The sequence below is a fragment of the Parus major genome, chromosome 2, assembly GCF_001522545.3.
Source record: "Parus major isolate Abel chromosome 2, Parus_major1.1, whole genome shotgun sequence".
In the NCBI taxonomy this organism is placed as follows: Eukaryota; Metazoa; Chordata; class Aves; order Passeriformes; family Paridae; genus Parus; species Parus major.
In genome coordinates, this window is record NC_031769.1 from 111,384,544 (window position 1) to 111,398,354 (window position 13,811).

General features: G+C 37.8%; 1 protein-coding gene across 1 annotated transcript in view; it reads right to left on the reverse strand.

The window, feature by feature from the left end:
* Positions 1-13,811, reverse strand: part of ST18 (ST18 C2H2C-type zinc finger transcription factor) — a 166,224-nt gene that overhangs the window by 37,510 nt on the left and 114,903 nt on the right. Inside the window, exons 6-9 of the mRNA XM_015617267.3 lie at positions 10,753-10,943; positions 5,699-6,496; positions 2,828-2,962; positions 1,025-1,115 (exon numbers count right to left, since the gene is read on the reverse strand). Coding sequence (XP_015472753.1) covers positions 1,025-1,115; positions 2,828-2,962; positions 5,699-6,496; positions 10,753-10,943 — 1,215 coding nt within the window. The remainder of the gene's footprint in view (positions 1-1,024; positions 1,116-2,827; positions 2,963-5,698; positions 6,497-10,752; positions 10,944-13,811) is intronic.

Below are 13,811 nucleotides of genomic sequence, written 5' to 3' on the forward strand. Positions count from 1 at the left end.
TGTTTTATTAGATTAGGACATGTTTTCTTATCCTATTCATGGGTTGCTCATGATACAGCTGATGTGCTTCAAAGATAACTGGGCATTGGAAACAGGAAAAACAAAGAAAATATATCTGCTTGTGCCTTAAATATTCTTGTAGACAAACTTGTCATATGATTGGTAAAGACTGACTTACTATTTCTAGTATTAAAATACAGTATGATAAACCTTAATTTTGATGTACTATGCAAATAGTAACAAATCAATCAATAAACAAAATGAACGCTAAAATGTCACAAAATTCAGATCAACAAAGAAAGTTGTTTTTTTAAATTCTCATGTCCCAGGTTCAGTTTTAAGACTGACATTGTATTTTCCAAGAAGCAGCAGAAAGCAGTACTGAAAAGAGCTGTGCTGACAGCAATAGCTTGCTGGAGACAGAGTGTGTTGACTCTCTGCCTCACCTGCAGTCCAGCTGTGATTCCCCAGCTGCCTGTCTGGAAGTCTTTTCTCAATTTTACTTCCTCCCTGCAGGCACCACATTAAATAGACAGGAGGGTTCCAGGCAGGAAGGTGGCATTCCTGAGGGTAATAAGTGGAGCTTCTAAACAGATTTCAAAATAGTTAGCTTAAAGTTTTCTGTTTGGTTAAAAGGGAATGTGCCTTGATTGGAAGTTCCTGTCAACAACTAGCATGTAGTGGTGCAAAACAAATGAGTTTTGGTTTCCACTGGGTTTTCCAATTGTAGCAGTAATAATGTGTTTTTCATTCTTTCCCCTTGTACATGATGATTTTTCAATGTGAGGACTGTGATTGAATTGTAGCTTTAAATACTAGTGGAATTTGCCATCCTCTGTGCTGCAGCCATTTTTTAATATAATGGAATTAAACACAATTATTTAGTTATAAATAATACAGGCTGCCCTTGCAGTTCACAGGCACTCTTCAGTGTAGTGCATAGCATCTAATTCCAAGGTGTGCCTATCAATTTTCTCCCAAGTACGTGTTAGGTTTTAAGTGGACGGGAATTTTTCTGATCTACCTTCGGTGCGTGTTGCGATTGCTGTTGACATGTCCTCTTCCAGTGCATCCTGGGGTAGGGCACTTTAAAACATTTTCATGCATGGCAAGAACTATACAGAAATAAAAAAAAAAATAAAAAAAAAAGTTGATAGTAAAATGGATCAATTAAAAAAAGCACGTCTTTAAAAAAATGAATATAACCTCCTTGAACTCAGATTCTTAATTCTTTCACATTTTTAGCACGAAAGAAGAGAAACCTACAACACAGTAACCATGGTGCCTCCAGCATAAACCAGTTTATTTCTATATTACTGTGGTGTGGCTTTCCACAAGCACAAAATTGTTTATACAGACTTTAAAAGAACATAAGTGGAAGTCAGCAAAGATATTAAATCATTAAACCCTTTATACACCACTAACACTAGAAAAGACAGGTGATAGAGGAGCCCTGGGCCACACAGCCCATGTTAGATGAAGCTGCAGTCCCTTTGTGTCCCAGGGAAGGAAAGCTCTCAAGTACAGGAAGGCTGTTTATACATTTTTTCAGATACTTTGAGCATGTCCCTTCGAACATTACACCTTCTGGTCATCTGAGCTGCTCTGAAACTACCTTGGACCAATCAGGAACGGTTCCAAGCATCAGTTTACACTCTTAGTAGCAATTGCAACTTCTTGCCTGTACATTTCTTATGCCCTTGGATGTGGATCACCTTTGCTGAAACACAGATATGTTTGTGTAAACATTATACATCTTTGGGCCATAGTGTTTCACAAAGGCTCCCTGTTCAGCCCACAGGTTTGCCAGGAACTAAATTCTAAACTTTTTCTTTTTTCCTTCTCTTTTTTTCTCCCCATCAGGACAGAGCACATCTAATTGGAAGTGTGATAATTAACAAGGACTTGTTAAGTTTTTAGGAAGTTAATGTTGCTAAGGCCTTCCAAATGCAGTCTGCTTAATTCAGCAGATGTTTCCATAAATACAGTTTAGTACCAGATTTTAAAAAAGGGAGAGCTACAGTTAGAAATAGGATTTTGGTAAAGTGCAAATATCCTTTTAATTTGTTGTTATGCATACCACCACAAAGTACAATTTGACTAACTAGGTTGTTTAAGTGGATCATTTCACATGAAGTTTTTCCTCATTACGCAGCATTTCATTGCCCCATGCAGGATTACACACACAAACCAATGTAATTAGAGCAGCACAGTTAGATATAAGCAGGGAGACTCAGGCTAGGCTGGGCATAAAAGGGTTAGTGTGATGCTGTCACAAGACAGGGACCTGCTGTGGACCAGCGCTGGGATGTACTGATGGAAATAACCTTTTTGAGCTCAGCAGTAAGGGAGATACTGGAAATATCTCTGCATAAGCATGCCCAGGCCTCTCATCTGTTGGCAATGAAAACCAGCAGCCTCTGTGTGTGACTGCGGCAAATGGGGCCACGGCTCCAAACCGAGCATGTGATGTCTGTGCCTTAGCAAAGGTGTGAGCGAGCAGCATCTTGAGGGGTCATGGGACTGCAGCATGCAGGTCTGCTGGCAGCGTGGGGGTGGGCTGTCTGATCTTGTTCTTCCCAGGCTACCTAAGGAGCCTTCTGCTGTTTGTACCAATGCTGCTGAGGAGAACTTGAGCTGTCAAGTGTGGGAAGCAGGACTGTGACTGTGAGCTGGAGGGCAAAGAAGGTGTGATGGCTTCTTGCCCAGTCTCATCCTGCAATCTCATGCAGAAATAAGGGGATTCTTCTCCAGCACAAGCACGCACTACCCACAACACTGAGACAGATCCAGTTGTTATTCTGGACTGTAGGGTGATGATACTCACTTTCTAGTGGCACTCTAACTTTATGTGGACAGCCTGAGAGACTGCGGTGGTGAGGGTACAGCCCAGTCACGTGCCCTGTGCCATCACATCCTGGGATGGGGCATTTGGTTTCTCTCTTTTCAGGCCTGGGTGAATCTGCAGAGAAATCAGATAAAGATTTTGTTTGGGTTTAGCCCCTGTATGCATTCAGCTGAGTGATCCTAGCAGTGTGATATTTTCTGTTATATACTTCAGATTTAATTACTGTCTGAAGTTTTAAAAGGGATGTATGCAACTGAAACATCACTTCAGGTTTTCACACTGTGTCCTTTAAACAATGATTTCCCTCTCCCAATATGCCATTTATGTGCTAAACTATATAGCTTTAGGATTGCAGTGTCATTTATTCCATTCAGAGCCTCAAGCAGGACAGAAGCCACAATCCAATAAGCCAGAAAACTGGCAGCGTGAGCCAACAGCAAGATCTATAAAGGAATAAATAAAAAAAGAAGAAACAATCTTTTGCTCTGTTAATGTCAGACTCCAGGAAGCTGGGACAACCAAATAAAAGCTGAGGTGTGAAACAAATAAACAAACAAACAAAAAGCATTTCAACCAGAAGCCATTCCTTAAATATCACAGATCTCTGGGCTGTAGGTTCTTTGTTAGGAAACTGAATACATGCCACTTTACATTTGAGAGGCAAGGCAAGCAGCTCCCTCTGGTACACATGGCAGTGCTGCTTTGTGGAGCAGCCCACAAAGACACTGAAAACATGGAGCAGCCGATACCCTTTCAAAGGCGAGGTCTCAGCCCAGCCCTACAGCTACCACTCTGTAATGGCCACAGTGCATTCCCAATTTCTGTTTCAAGCGCCTAGAATTGTGCAAGAAACGCTGGTCAGAAAACCTTTATTTGATTTCCAATGCAGGATCAAAAGTCTGGGCGAGAAAGAAGTGATTTCTGGTCCAGAAATTCTCTTGTGAGAAATCTGAAGGAAGTGGCCGCATAAATTGCAGAGGATGGTTTTAGCTCCATCTGTGATTGGCTGCCAACAGCATTTGGTGCTGAGGGAGAAAACAGCTGCAGCCAGCACAGGGAGCTGCCTCCTTCTAGCTCATTTTTCTGGACCATGAGGTGGGATGTGCTTAGGGATAGAATCACCAGGGTCAGCTGAGGGTTAAACTTCCTGGCAAGTTTTTAGATTAAAAAAATATAAATAAATAAATAAAGATGAAAGAAAATAGACCAGCACCATCAGGACACCACATGCTTTTTAGAACCACTGCAAATGGAAAGTGCTGTAGTAGTGAACAGAAAATAAAGAGGGACCCTGAAATATGATTTAGTGTTTCCTCAGGTAATTGGAAAGGTTTATCATGAAAGAGTTATTTTTCTCATCTAGCATCCAAGGATGAAAATTAAGAGCTGATGGATTTAATGGTATTTTAGAAATAAAACCCAAGTAGTTATATAATGGCAAAATCACATGACCAATACAACACTGACTACAGTCATATGATGCTTATACAACCCAAACAGAGCTTGGTGTGTTTCTCCATGGGTGTTACCTCTGCACTCACCTGGAAACCACAGCTAATTATAATATCAGGTAAATCAGGAAAGGATAAATTCTGCATTCTTACATCACTGCTTTGTCCTATGTGTGCTGTGAGAAATCACAATGTGAGCCTGGTGAACACAGCTGCTGTCAGGGTAGGAAAAATGTATCTATAAAGTTCTGCATAAAGTCATCTGAGCAAATAAAGGTTCATGTAACTTAATAAAAGGTAGATAATTATCATGTATACACAGCTTAAGACATGCTAATGAAAACACTGCTTGAGACACAAAAATTAGATGTCTGCATTTTCTTCCCAAATACTGCAGGAAGTATTTTATAGTTGCAGCTCCTAAAAATGTCTTTCAGTTCTCTTTCACACAAAATGCTTTAGATAAGTAAATTACTATAATATTTGCAGTGTCCACAGGGACTACTGGCAAGTTACATTAGAAATACCAAAGTAAATCATTTATCGAAAGCAGAAATTGCATCAATGCTAAAGTGACCTCGGGATGTTTGGAAGGCCAAAAGGAAAAGTCAAAGGACAGATGAATGTATTGTTACTTACTACAGAAGGGAGTGTGCTTATAAAATGACATCTCTTGATGTTCTGTAATTATCCTCAATTGAGGAGTTTCATACAAGACAGCCCAGTTTATAGATCAAACCCAAATCTTTTAAATCTTCGCTTCTGGAAGCCTGATTAAGTGCTGAAAATTGTGTGATGTTATTATGGGTTTGTAGGATACCACAAGCCCTCAGAAAAAATAAAATTTTGGAATTTACTGGTATTTCTCTTGATGGCAAATGAGGCAGAAGAGCATGGCTTATACTTTCCTGGCTCAGAAGTGCTGGATGTAGCAAAATGTAACATTGATTGATACGTGAAGTAGACTGATCTCAGAAAACACATGGCTTAGGAATTGGGTAGTATTTTTGGGAGAGGCCAATCTTTCACCCTAAACTTGCCCTTGAGCACTGTTTAAATGCCTTGTCTTTTGGCTGCTGAAACTTTGAAGGTTTGTATTAGCACCCTACAGAGGAGGAAGCAGAGGAGGAGGAAAAGGAGGAGAAGGAATGCCAGTGCCAGCTACACAGGCCTTTTAGTACCCATTACTGATCATTTCACACAGCAGTTTGGCAGGAAGCCAAGTACCTAGCGTTTAACCTGGTTAGATGTGAGGCACTAGTGTGAAGGTACATAATTAACAAAATTACCAGCTAAATTCCAGATTCTTTACTGTTGCTATAAAACCCAGCTCAGAATCCTCTATCAGTCACAGGACAAATGCTTAAGCCAGCAAGAAGAGCCAAAAATACTTCCTTACGTTTGCTGCTAAATATCTGTCTCCCACCAATGTCAATAACTTTGGTTTGTCTCCTTTCCCCTGCTAGATGCTCCAGAAGAAACCTATCCAGTTCCTTGTAGGTGCTGTGAAACACATGCCCTTGCTCTGCCTGCAGAGCGATTGCTTGCTCTAGCAAACTCAAGTTCCCTTTTGTTTTGTCCAGCTCAACTGACACGTCTGTGGTTTCTGACAGGCACTCATTGTCATCTTCCTCACTTTCAGGGAAGAGATTCTGAATTCTCTTCTCGAAAGGATCAGAGTGAGGCTCCTGAGGTGCTCTTAGCTCTGTTTCTGAGTCACAGAGTGTTTCACAAGGACCATATTCGACTTCTTCCTTCTTAATTTCTGGAACTTCCAGGATGCTGGGTTGATTACACTCTACAATATATTTCTGAGTTACATGGGGCTTTACACTTGTTTCTTCTGAGAAATTTGAAGAGCTATCCCACTCATTGTCCATAATTTCAGAGTTACTTTCATTTTCCTCAGATGAACAGTATTTTGGGTCAGAAACAGCAGTCTTTTCCTTTCCTTCAGCTGAGCTAATCAGGTAACATTCATCAGTGTCATCACTTTCTGTTTTTAAAGATTGAATTCCACTATCATTTAGATTTTCTGCCACTGTTTGACTGGGTGCCTCTTTTGCTACTTTTCCCATGCTCATCAAAGATTTGGTGACGGCATCTTGGTAGCTGGAGTAGTTGTCTTTTCTTTGACTAGAATTTTCTTGCCCAGCCAAATGAGGGCTTTCCTCAGACGATTTTGGAGTACTCTCCTCTGTATAAGAAAAAAAGCAAGAGAAATATATAAGAATGACTAATTTTTGTGTCTTGTAGAAGTGACATGAAGATACTGACTTACCAATTGCTGTTTCATTACTCAGAAAGGTACTCTGAAATGATTGAATTCACACCAAGGATCTGTTTGAAATGTCTGCATGTAGAATGATGAAAAACTCTTCTAAGAACTATATATATATTACAGTTCCAGCACTATATGAGAAGAAATTACATCCCCCATTTCTCACTGATGGTGAAAAGATATATTTTCTTAGATCATACACACACAAACATGTATACATGTGCATAAATATAATGTGCCAAACATTGATATTACATATGTACATATAATTTATATAATGTGTGTGTATATATATATATATATATATATATATATATATAAGCACACAAACACATTTTAAAATTCCTTTGATCTATTTTCACTTTTATTTCACCTAAGATTCCCAAATATTTTCTCAAAATAAACCCTAATTACTTTCCCAGTCACCCTGGATCCCATGAAAAACCTTGATGGAAAAATCCTCAATACTTCACAAAGGGCAAGCTCCTGGTCACCATTGAAATTGCCACACTAAGTGATAGATCAGGTCATGCACAGGCAAACAGAAATGGTTGTTATGTACAGACTCATAAAGGACTTGTTAAAGACACCACTGAAGTGCATCCTGTCTTTATAAACATCTTTCTTCAGAAGAAAAGCAGCAGCCAGCAGGTAATAAAGGCTGCATGTAGGAGAGGTTGTCAGTGTGGAAGACAATATGCCTTTTGTATCTCATTTAATTTTTTATAAACATTTCCTCTGACAAGGACACTCAAAAATACATCTCCATCATCTTCCTTTCTGGTAATTATCTCTCTAAAATCAACACTGGTTTTGCCAGGATCAAGTAAATATTGCCATAGTAACTAAAAGCATTTTTGGATGAAGGGAAGAATTTAGTCACAACACTAGCCCCTTCAATAATGCTGATTATAGGGTACATTCTTTTGTTGGGATCTATTCAACATAAACTGAAAAATTTAACATTTTACTTCCTAGAAAGGAAGATGAATAAACAAGCATAGACTATTTCATAAGATGTGTCTGTCCTTTCCTGAAACAGAAGAACTCCAGGTTTAAATAATAAATTAAGCATAGCCTAAAATGCAAATGGAGTTTCTCTCAATAACACAGTGAGCTATTAAGAGAAAGTGTAAAGGGTTATGATAATTTTAAAGTATTATGAACTACAGAAAACAAATAAAAAGCATTTTCAGTGAATATGTCCAATTCATTGAACTATTCTCTCAATCCACTTAACTACCCACATGTGTACAATAATGATTTATAGACATTATACCTAATTATGCATATTTGGGCTGTGTTAGAGTGCCTAACAAAAGCTCTAGAAAGCAACAATTACCTCTGTTGCTTAGCTACATAGTTTAAAATATTCCTATTAAGTGCAGATTATTGTGGAGGGGAAAAGGGGGACAAAAATGCACATGTGCACCACAATGCATTTTACTTTACTGCTGCCAAACTGTTAGCATTTTGGGTCATTTCCAGTTTACATAATTGTTTGGTTCAACTGTTTGTTATATGTTAAAAGAAAATATTGATTAATTCTTATTCTTCTTCAGAAAATTGGACTCATGCAGGCAGAGGTGGCCTTGTGCACTGCGTGCATAAAGTTGTATTTAAAGAAGTGTCTGTAACTTTTTAGCAGCTGGTCTAGTACCACACACATTGCATTGTATTCTGAATAAAGTCTGCCATCTTTTCACATCTCAGCAAGTAAGAATGATGATTTGGCTCTATAACTAACTTTAGTCAAATGGATTTCCGTTATTTGCTCTTCTGCCATTTGGAAAATAACAGGATCCCATCAGTGGGAAATTTCAAAAAGTAACAAGATCTATCTTAAAAGAAATCTCCCACCCATCAAAAGAAAAAAAAAAAACAAACAAAATGCTCAATGGTAAAAGGTTTTTTTCAGTTATTCTTATGTTTGAAAGATGAAAAAAATAGAAGTTGATGATAAAAAAAAAATGTTCCTTAAATAATCAGCAATTTTTAAAACAATGTTTAAAAATTTGTTGTTTAATCAATTTTAATGATTCAGCTGTCCCAGCTTTGCTTTTTACATCTACATGCTGTAAATTTACTTTTAAAATAATCAAAACTCAGCTTAGTTTACAGTTGCATCAATCCATGAACAGAATCATTAACTGATCAACTGAAAAAGATCATGGGTCCATAATAAGGTGAGCAATATTACACTAAGAAATCCCAAGTAAACCTACATACCCACACTCATTGTGTGCTTTCACTGAAACTTGTTTTGTAGCTGGTAAAATTAATGCAAAAGGTGTAGGTTGTATCATCACTGGCACAAGTAGGCTGGAATATATCATACTGATGTCTAACAAATCTTTTTGAAATCAAGGGGGATTTTTTATTTTGACTGAAGAGCATGGTTTCCCTGCTTTTTAATCAATAGATTTGGCCCAGCACTTGCCCCTTTCTAAAATGGGAACTTAAAGAAGTTTAATAACTTAGGTTTGTCTGTATATGACACAAAGTCTACCTTTACACCTGTCATAGTAATTTCCCCTCATCAAGTTCTTCAAGACGTGCAGAGGACAGAAAAAGGGGAACAAAAAGACATCACTGAGTGCAACTCTGTATGGTCAGGAGCCAGGCTGAATCAACACAAAAAAATTAGCTAAAATCCAAATATCTAAAATAAAAATGTCAAAACAATAACAAAATCCCATGACAGAGCTGTACAGGAACTCTCACTCCAACAGATTCCCTTCTGGTGTTAGGAGCTAAAAATATTCCCTGAAGCCTGAGCAGGCACTGAGAGGTATCGGATATTTTCCCTGATTAATTTTTCTTAAAAATGTCCCCCAAAAGACAGAGACATTGTGTATCACCTTGCTAATTAATGTTCTGTTTGAAGATGGAGCTACCTTCCAGGCTTCCACAGCAATGGGATGCAGACTTTCGGAAAAATCTCCTCCTAGAAGATTTACAGGTGACAGCTGACTGAAAACTTTGCTGTTATATAAATGTGACAAAGACCTCCACTGATTTTGGTAGAATCAGGATTTGAGTCTTTAATCTGAAAGACATTCTTCTTCCTCTTCTGTATATTTTATAGTAAACATATGTATAAAATTTGTGTGGTTTGTTTTGCTTTAAGGGAGTTCAGTTTAGACTGCAGAAATACACAAATAACTAATATCAGTTCATCATAAAATAATAGGACAGCCCAGGCTGGAAGGGACCTTGAGAGACCACCTAGGTCCAGTCTGTGATAGTTAAGGCACCCTAGATGATATACCCCACCCTATCCTTCAAGAACGTTTGATAAGAAGAAACTAAGTAGAAAATAATTTATCTTTTAATTCCAATAGCAACCAGCAACTGAGTGACATTTAATTTCATTCAGCTTACATGTTATCTATGATTACTAATTTCCCATTTCCAGATCCCATTCCTTCTATTTTAACATTTGCTGTGTGCAGGTGACTGCTGATCCATTGATATCCTCTCACCTGTCTGATCAACTATTTTGGCAGGACTTCTCAAACAAATATGTGCAAAACAATTTGGTTTGAGACTTTTTGTTCAACTTGGATATATATTAAAAATGTATTAGAAAGAAAGAGTAATCAAAACATGCTATAGCTATATCTTGTTCCCCATCCTTGTCCATATTTTCCAGCATACACACTGTAGAAGCTGCTATAAATTGTTGGATGTGTTTGGCTTACCAGTGTTGGAATAACAAGTATGAAAGTGCTGAGTCTAATAATCGAGTTAGACAGAACACACACAGCAGTCACACGCATGAAATTGCTTTGCTAAATGTTAAAGTCAACAATGTTTTGCTAAGCATTATTTTTCCCTTCTAAGAGCCTTGTATATTCCAGTGAAAATCTGCTCTTCAAAAATGTGTGGGATGGTGGTGGGCTTAAGCTTTGACAGAGGTAGTGGAGAGGCAGATGTTGCTCCATATCTGACCTGCTGTGGTAGTTCTCGCTGTGTGACCTACAAAGCATTTACTAGACCCCAGGAGAAGTTATTGTACAAAATAAATGGAAGTTGGATGGTTAAACCTGGACAGAAAAGCACCACTCCAACTCCTTAGAAGTCAAACATGTCTTGCATCCTGTTACAAAACACTGTTTTTTATCTCCCTTCCTATGGAATTCGAGTTCAAGTGGAGTTCAAGCGACTACCTGGAGCTGAGCCTCTCTCAAGGACACTGATATCTTCCTGTAACTCCGGCCTGTCTTCATTTTCTTCTTTGCATTCCAAGCTGGGGCTGTAGTGGCGGGGTTTCATTAACAGGGACTTCCTTTTGTTGACAGGAACGCCTGATATCTGATCTTCAGCTTTTCTCTTCTTAGCCATGGAACATTTGTAGGCACTGCAATGATCAATTTCCAGGGACAGAGAAAAAGTGGGAGAAGTGAGGAGCAAATTGTTTTTTAAAATAGCACCATCCTATAGTTTAATTCTAAGTATAAAAGTGAGAATTGACAAAATGCTAAATCACTTGCAGCTTCAGCAAATTTTGTCTAGTGGATATTTAATTTTAGCTCAGGTACTGAAAGTCCAGGTCACAGGAAAGTCCTGTTTCTTTTCATTGCTGTCAAAATCTTTTGGGGGGATGGGGAATCAAGAGTAAGACAAAACCAAAAAAAATCCATAACCCAAAAGCCTTAAGGAAAGGATAAACAAAACTGTAGCCTGTGTTGATAATCCATGAAAACATCTCAAGGGAAAATTATACCACCAGTTGTATTACAAAATCCAGAGCCTTTGGTCCATTACCTTTACATCAGTGCGAATATCCAATTATACACGTTGAGTTAAACAGCATAAAACCTGCGAGAAACATACTCAACATTGATAACATTTTGCAACACAGGTCCCTCTTTCAATATTAGACATGAGCATCAGTCTCATTTAATTTACTCCATCCATATCTATGTGAAAAAAGCGGGAGCTGTTCCCTGGGAAAGGTCTTAACCAGTTCAGGTGCCTAACTTTCAGGTGACTGACAAGAGGAGTAGTGGCAGGATTTTAGAGAGGAAGATCTTTAGCAGGTTTAATATATTTCTTTCAGTTCTTAATAGACCCATATATTGATCTAAATATTCATCTGGTTCTGCAGTTATTCAGCCAAACCTTTGTCACTGTACAAATCTGTATGGCATGTAGGTGTTATAGCAAAAGACACATCCCTAAAGAGGCTGGAATTTTCAACACTCTTTTCTTAGTAATTTTTCATGTAAGTGATTTGACATGATTTTGTTTTTCTCTCACACAGGATATACTAAGAAATCTCTGTAGCATGAATAATAATGCTCATATTATGTCAGAGATGAAAAAACTACATATATGGATCTGTGTAATCCACTCAGTGGTTTCTCAACCTTAGGTAGCCCCAGGGTGCATTACAAATCTATACTATGCCCTCAGGTGTTGGATTTTGCATTTGGCTCACTGACTTAGCTGCAAGATTTGCAAAAAAAAAAAAAAAAAGTGTGAAGAGAACTATTTGTTACACATATTAACATATTAAAAGCTCAACAGCATAAATTAATCCTTCTAAGGTATCTTACGTGAGCTAAATTGGCTCAGGTTCTGATTGTTTTGGATGAAAGCATATGACTAACTTGAGCTTTTTGTTAAAAAAAAAACCAAAAATGCTTTTGGCTAATCACCTTTTTGGCAATCCCTCATTGCAAATATAAAGGACATGTAAATACAAAGATCTGCATTTTAGGGGGAATGTTAAAATTCCATCATATACATTTCAAATACTGCATATTTTTGATCTTCTGAAGCCTAAAATGCTATGGGCATCTGAAATCCAGGAATATGGGATGGCAAGTATATGCTATTGTAGAATAAAATACGTCTTTTATGTTATTTCTCTGTTTATGAATAGAGGATAACATGAATATCATAATGAAGGTCAGAATCACAACAGTATCAGCGTACCACTGGAAATAATGCCAATATAACAGACATCAGAGATGGATGCAGTGTCAATAAATATGCATATTTTTTTCTAAAGAAATACTACAGTTAGTTTGTATTTGTGAATGGCATTTCATACCAGTTGTGTTGTTCCAAGAAAATTGAATAAATGATAAGTTTGAAATCCCTTCATACACAATTGTTTTTATAAACCAAAACCTTCACTAGGTTTGCTTTTGTTGTTTCTCATTTATTTGTCAAGTTACTCTCCTGTAGATACTGTGGAAGTGTTTAGGATGTGATGAATCTCCAGTGTTTAATTCCCCTTTGACCAAGCTACAGCTGTTGCTTATACCAGAATAATTAATAGTTTTGGAACAGAAGATCCAACTGGATCATGTAATATGCCCTCCTGTGCAACTCAAGTCACAGAACTTTATCTGTTTCTTCATTCTTAATCCTGTAATTTGTCTAAGTACTCTCAAGATTTGACTAACCTCAAGTTAAGGGAAAACATGATAACATGGTAAATTCATTGCTGTATTCTTGCTCACTGAGTACAATACTTCTTTAGTTACATAAAGTTACAGGTCTCACATTGTGGACTGGCATAACCCTTATTCAACACATTGGTTTTCCACCACAACCAGAAAACAGAGTCAAACTCAGATGTCAGCAGACCATGGCCAAGACCAAGGTGTGGGTACTGCTGCCACCTGCCACCTGCAGATCTCCTCTGGGAAGTGAGAGCACAAGAATCCCACCTAAGAGAACCACCACAGTTTACAGCAGTAAATCAAAAGCTGCTACATCAAAGTCAGGACAGGACACCCACAGATCTTCCTGGGAGCACATTGGTCATGTTAGAAAATTTCTCCTCCATGAAGGACTGATGCATTAACTTCTCCTTATTGTACCTTTTTCTGTACATGAGCAGTTACCCATCCAGGTTTCCTCTATAGGTCCCATCTTTTTTTTAAAATACATAAGATTCAACTTTTAGTAAAATAATTCCTCAAACCAATCTGATAACAGGAAGTTGACAAGTATAGTTGTCTCTTATTTCCTAGGAAGTTCAAATTGTTCTCCATTCTCCAGAAAGAGCTTTCCAGCTCTTGCTTTTGTTGATGGTCCTTTAAACTCCTGGTGTTGAATTAATTGTGATCTATTAGTTTGCAGGAACTAGTTTAAAGTTCTATCACATATCAGAAATTGCTCCCCTTTTCTACCATAAAATGAAAAATTTAAATAAAATAAGAAAAAAATATCACAAGTGGCAGCTTTTTCAAGTACACATGATTTGTTA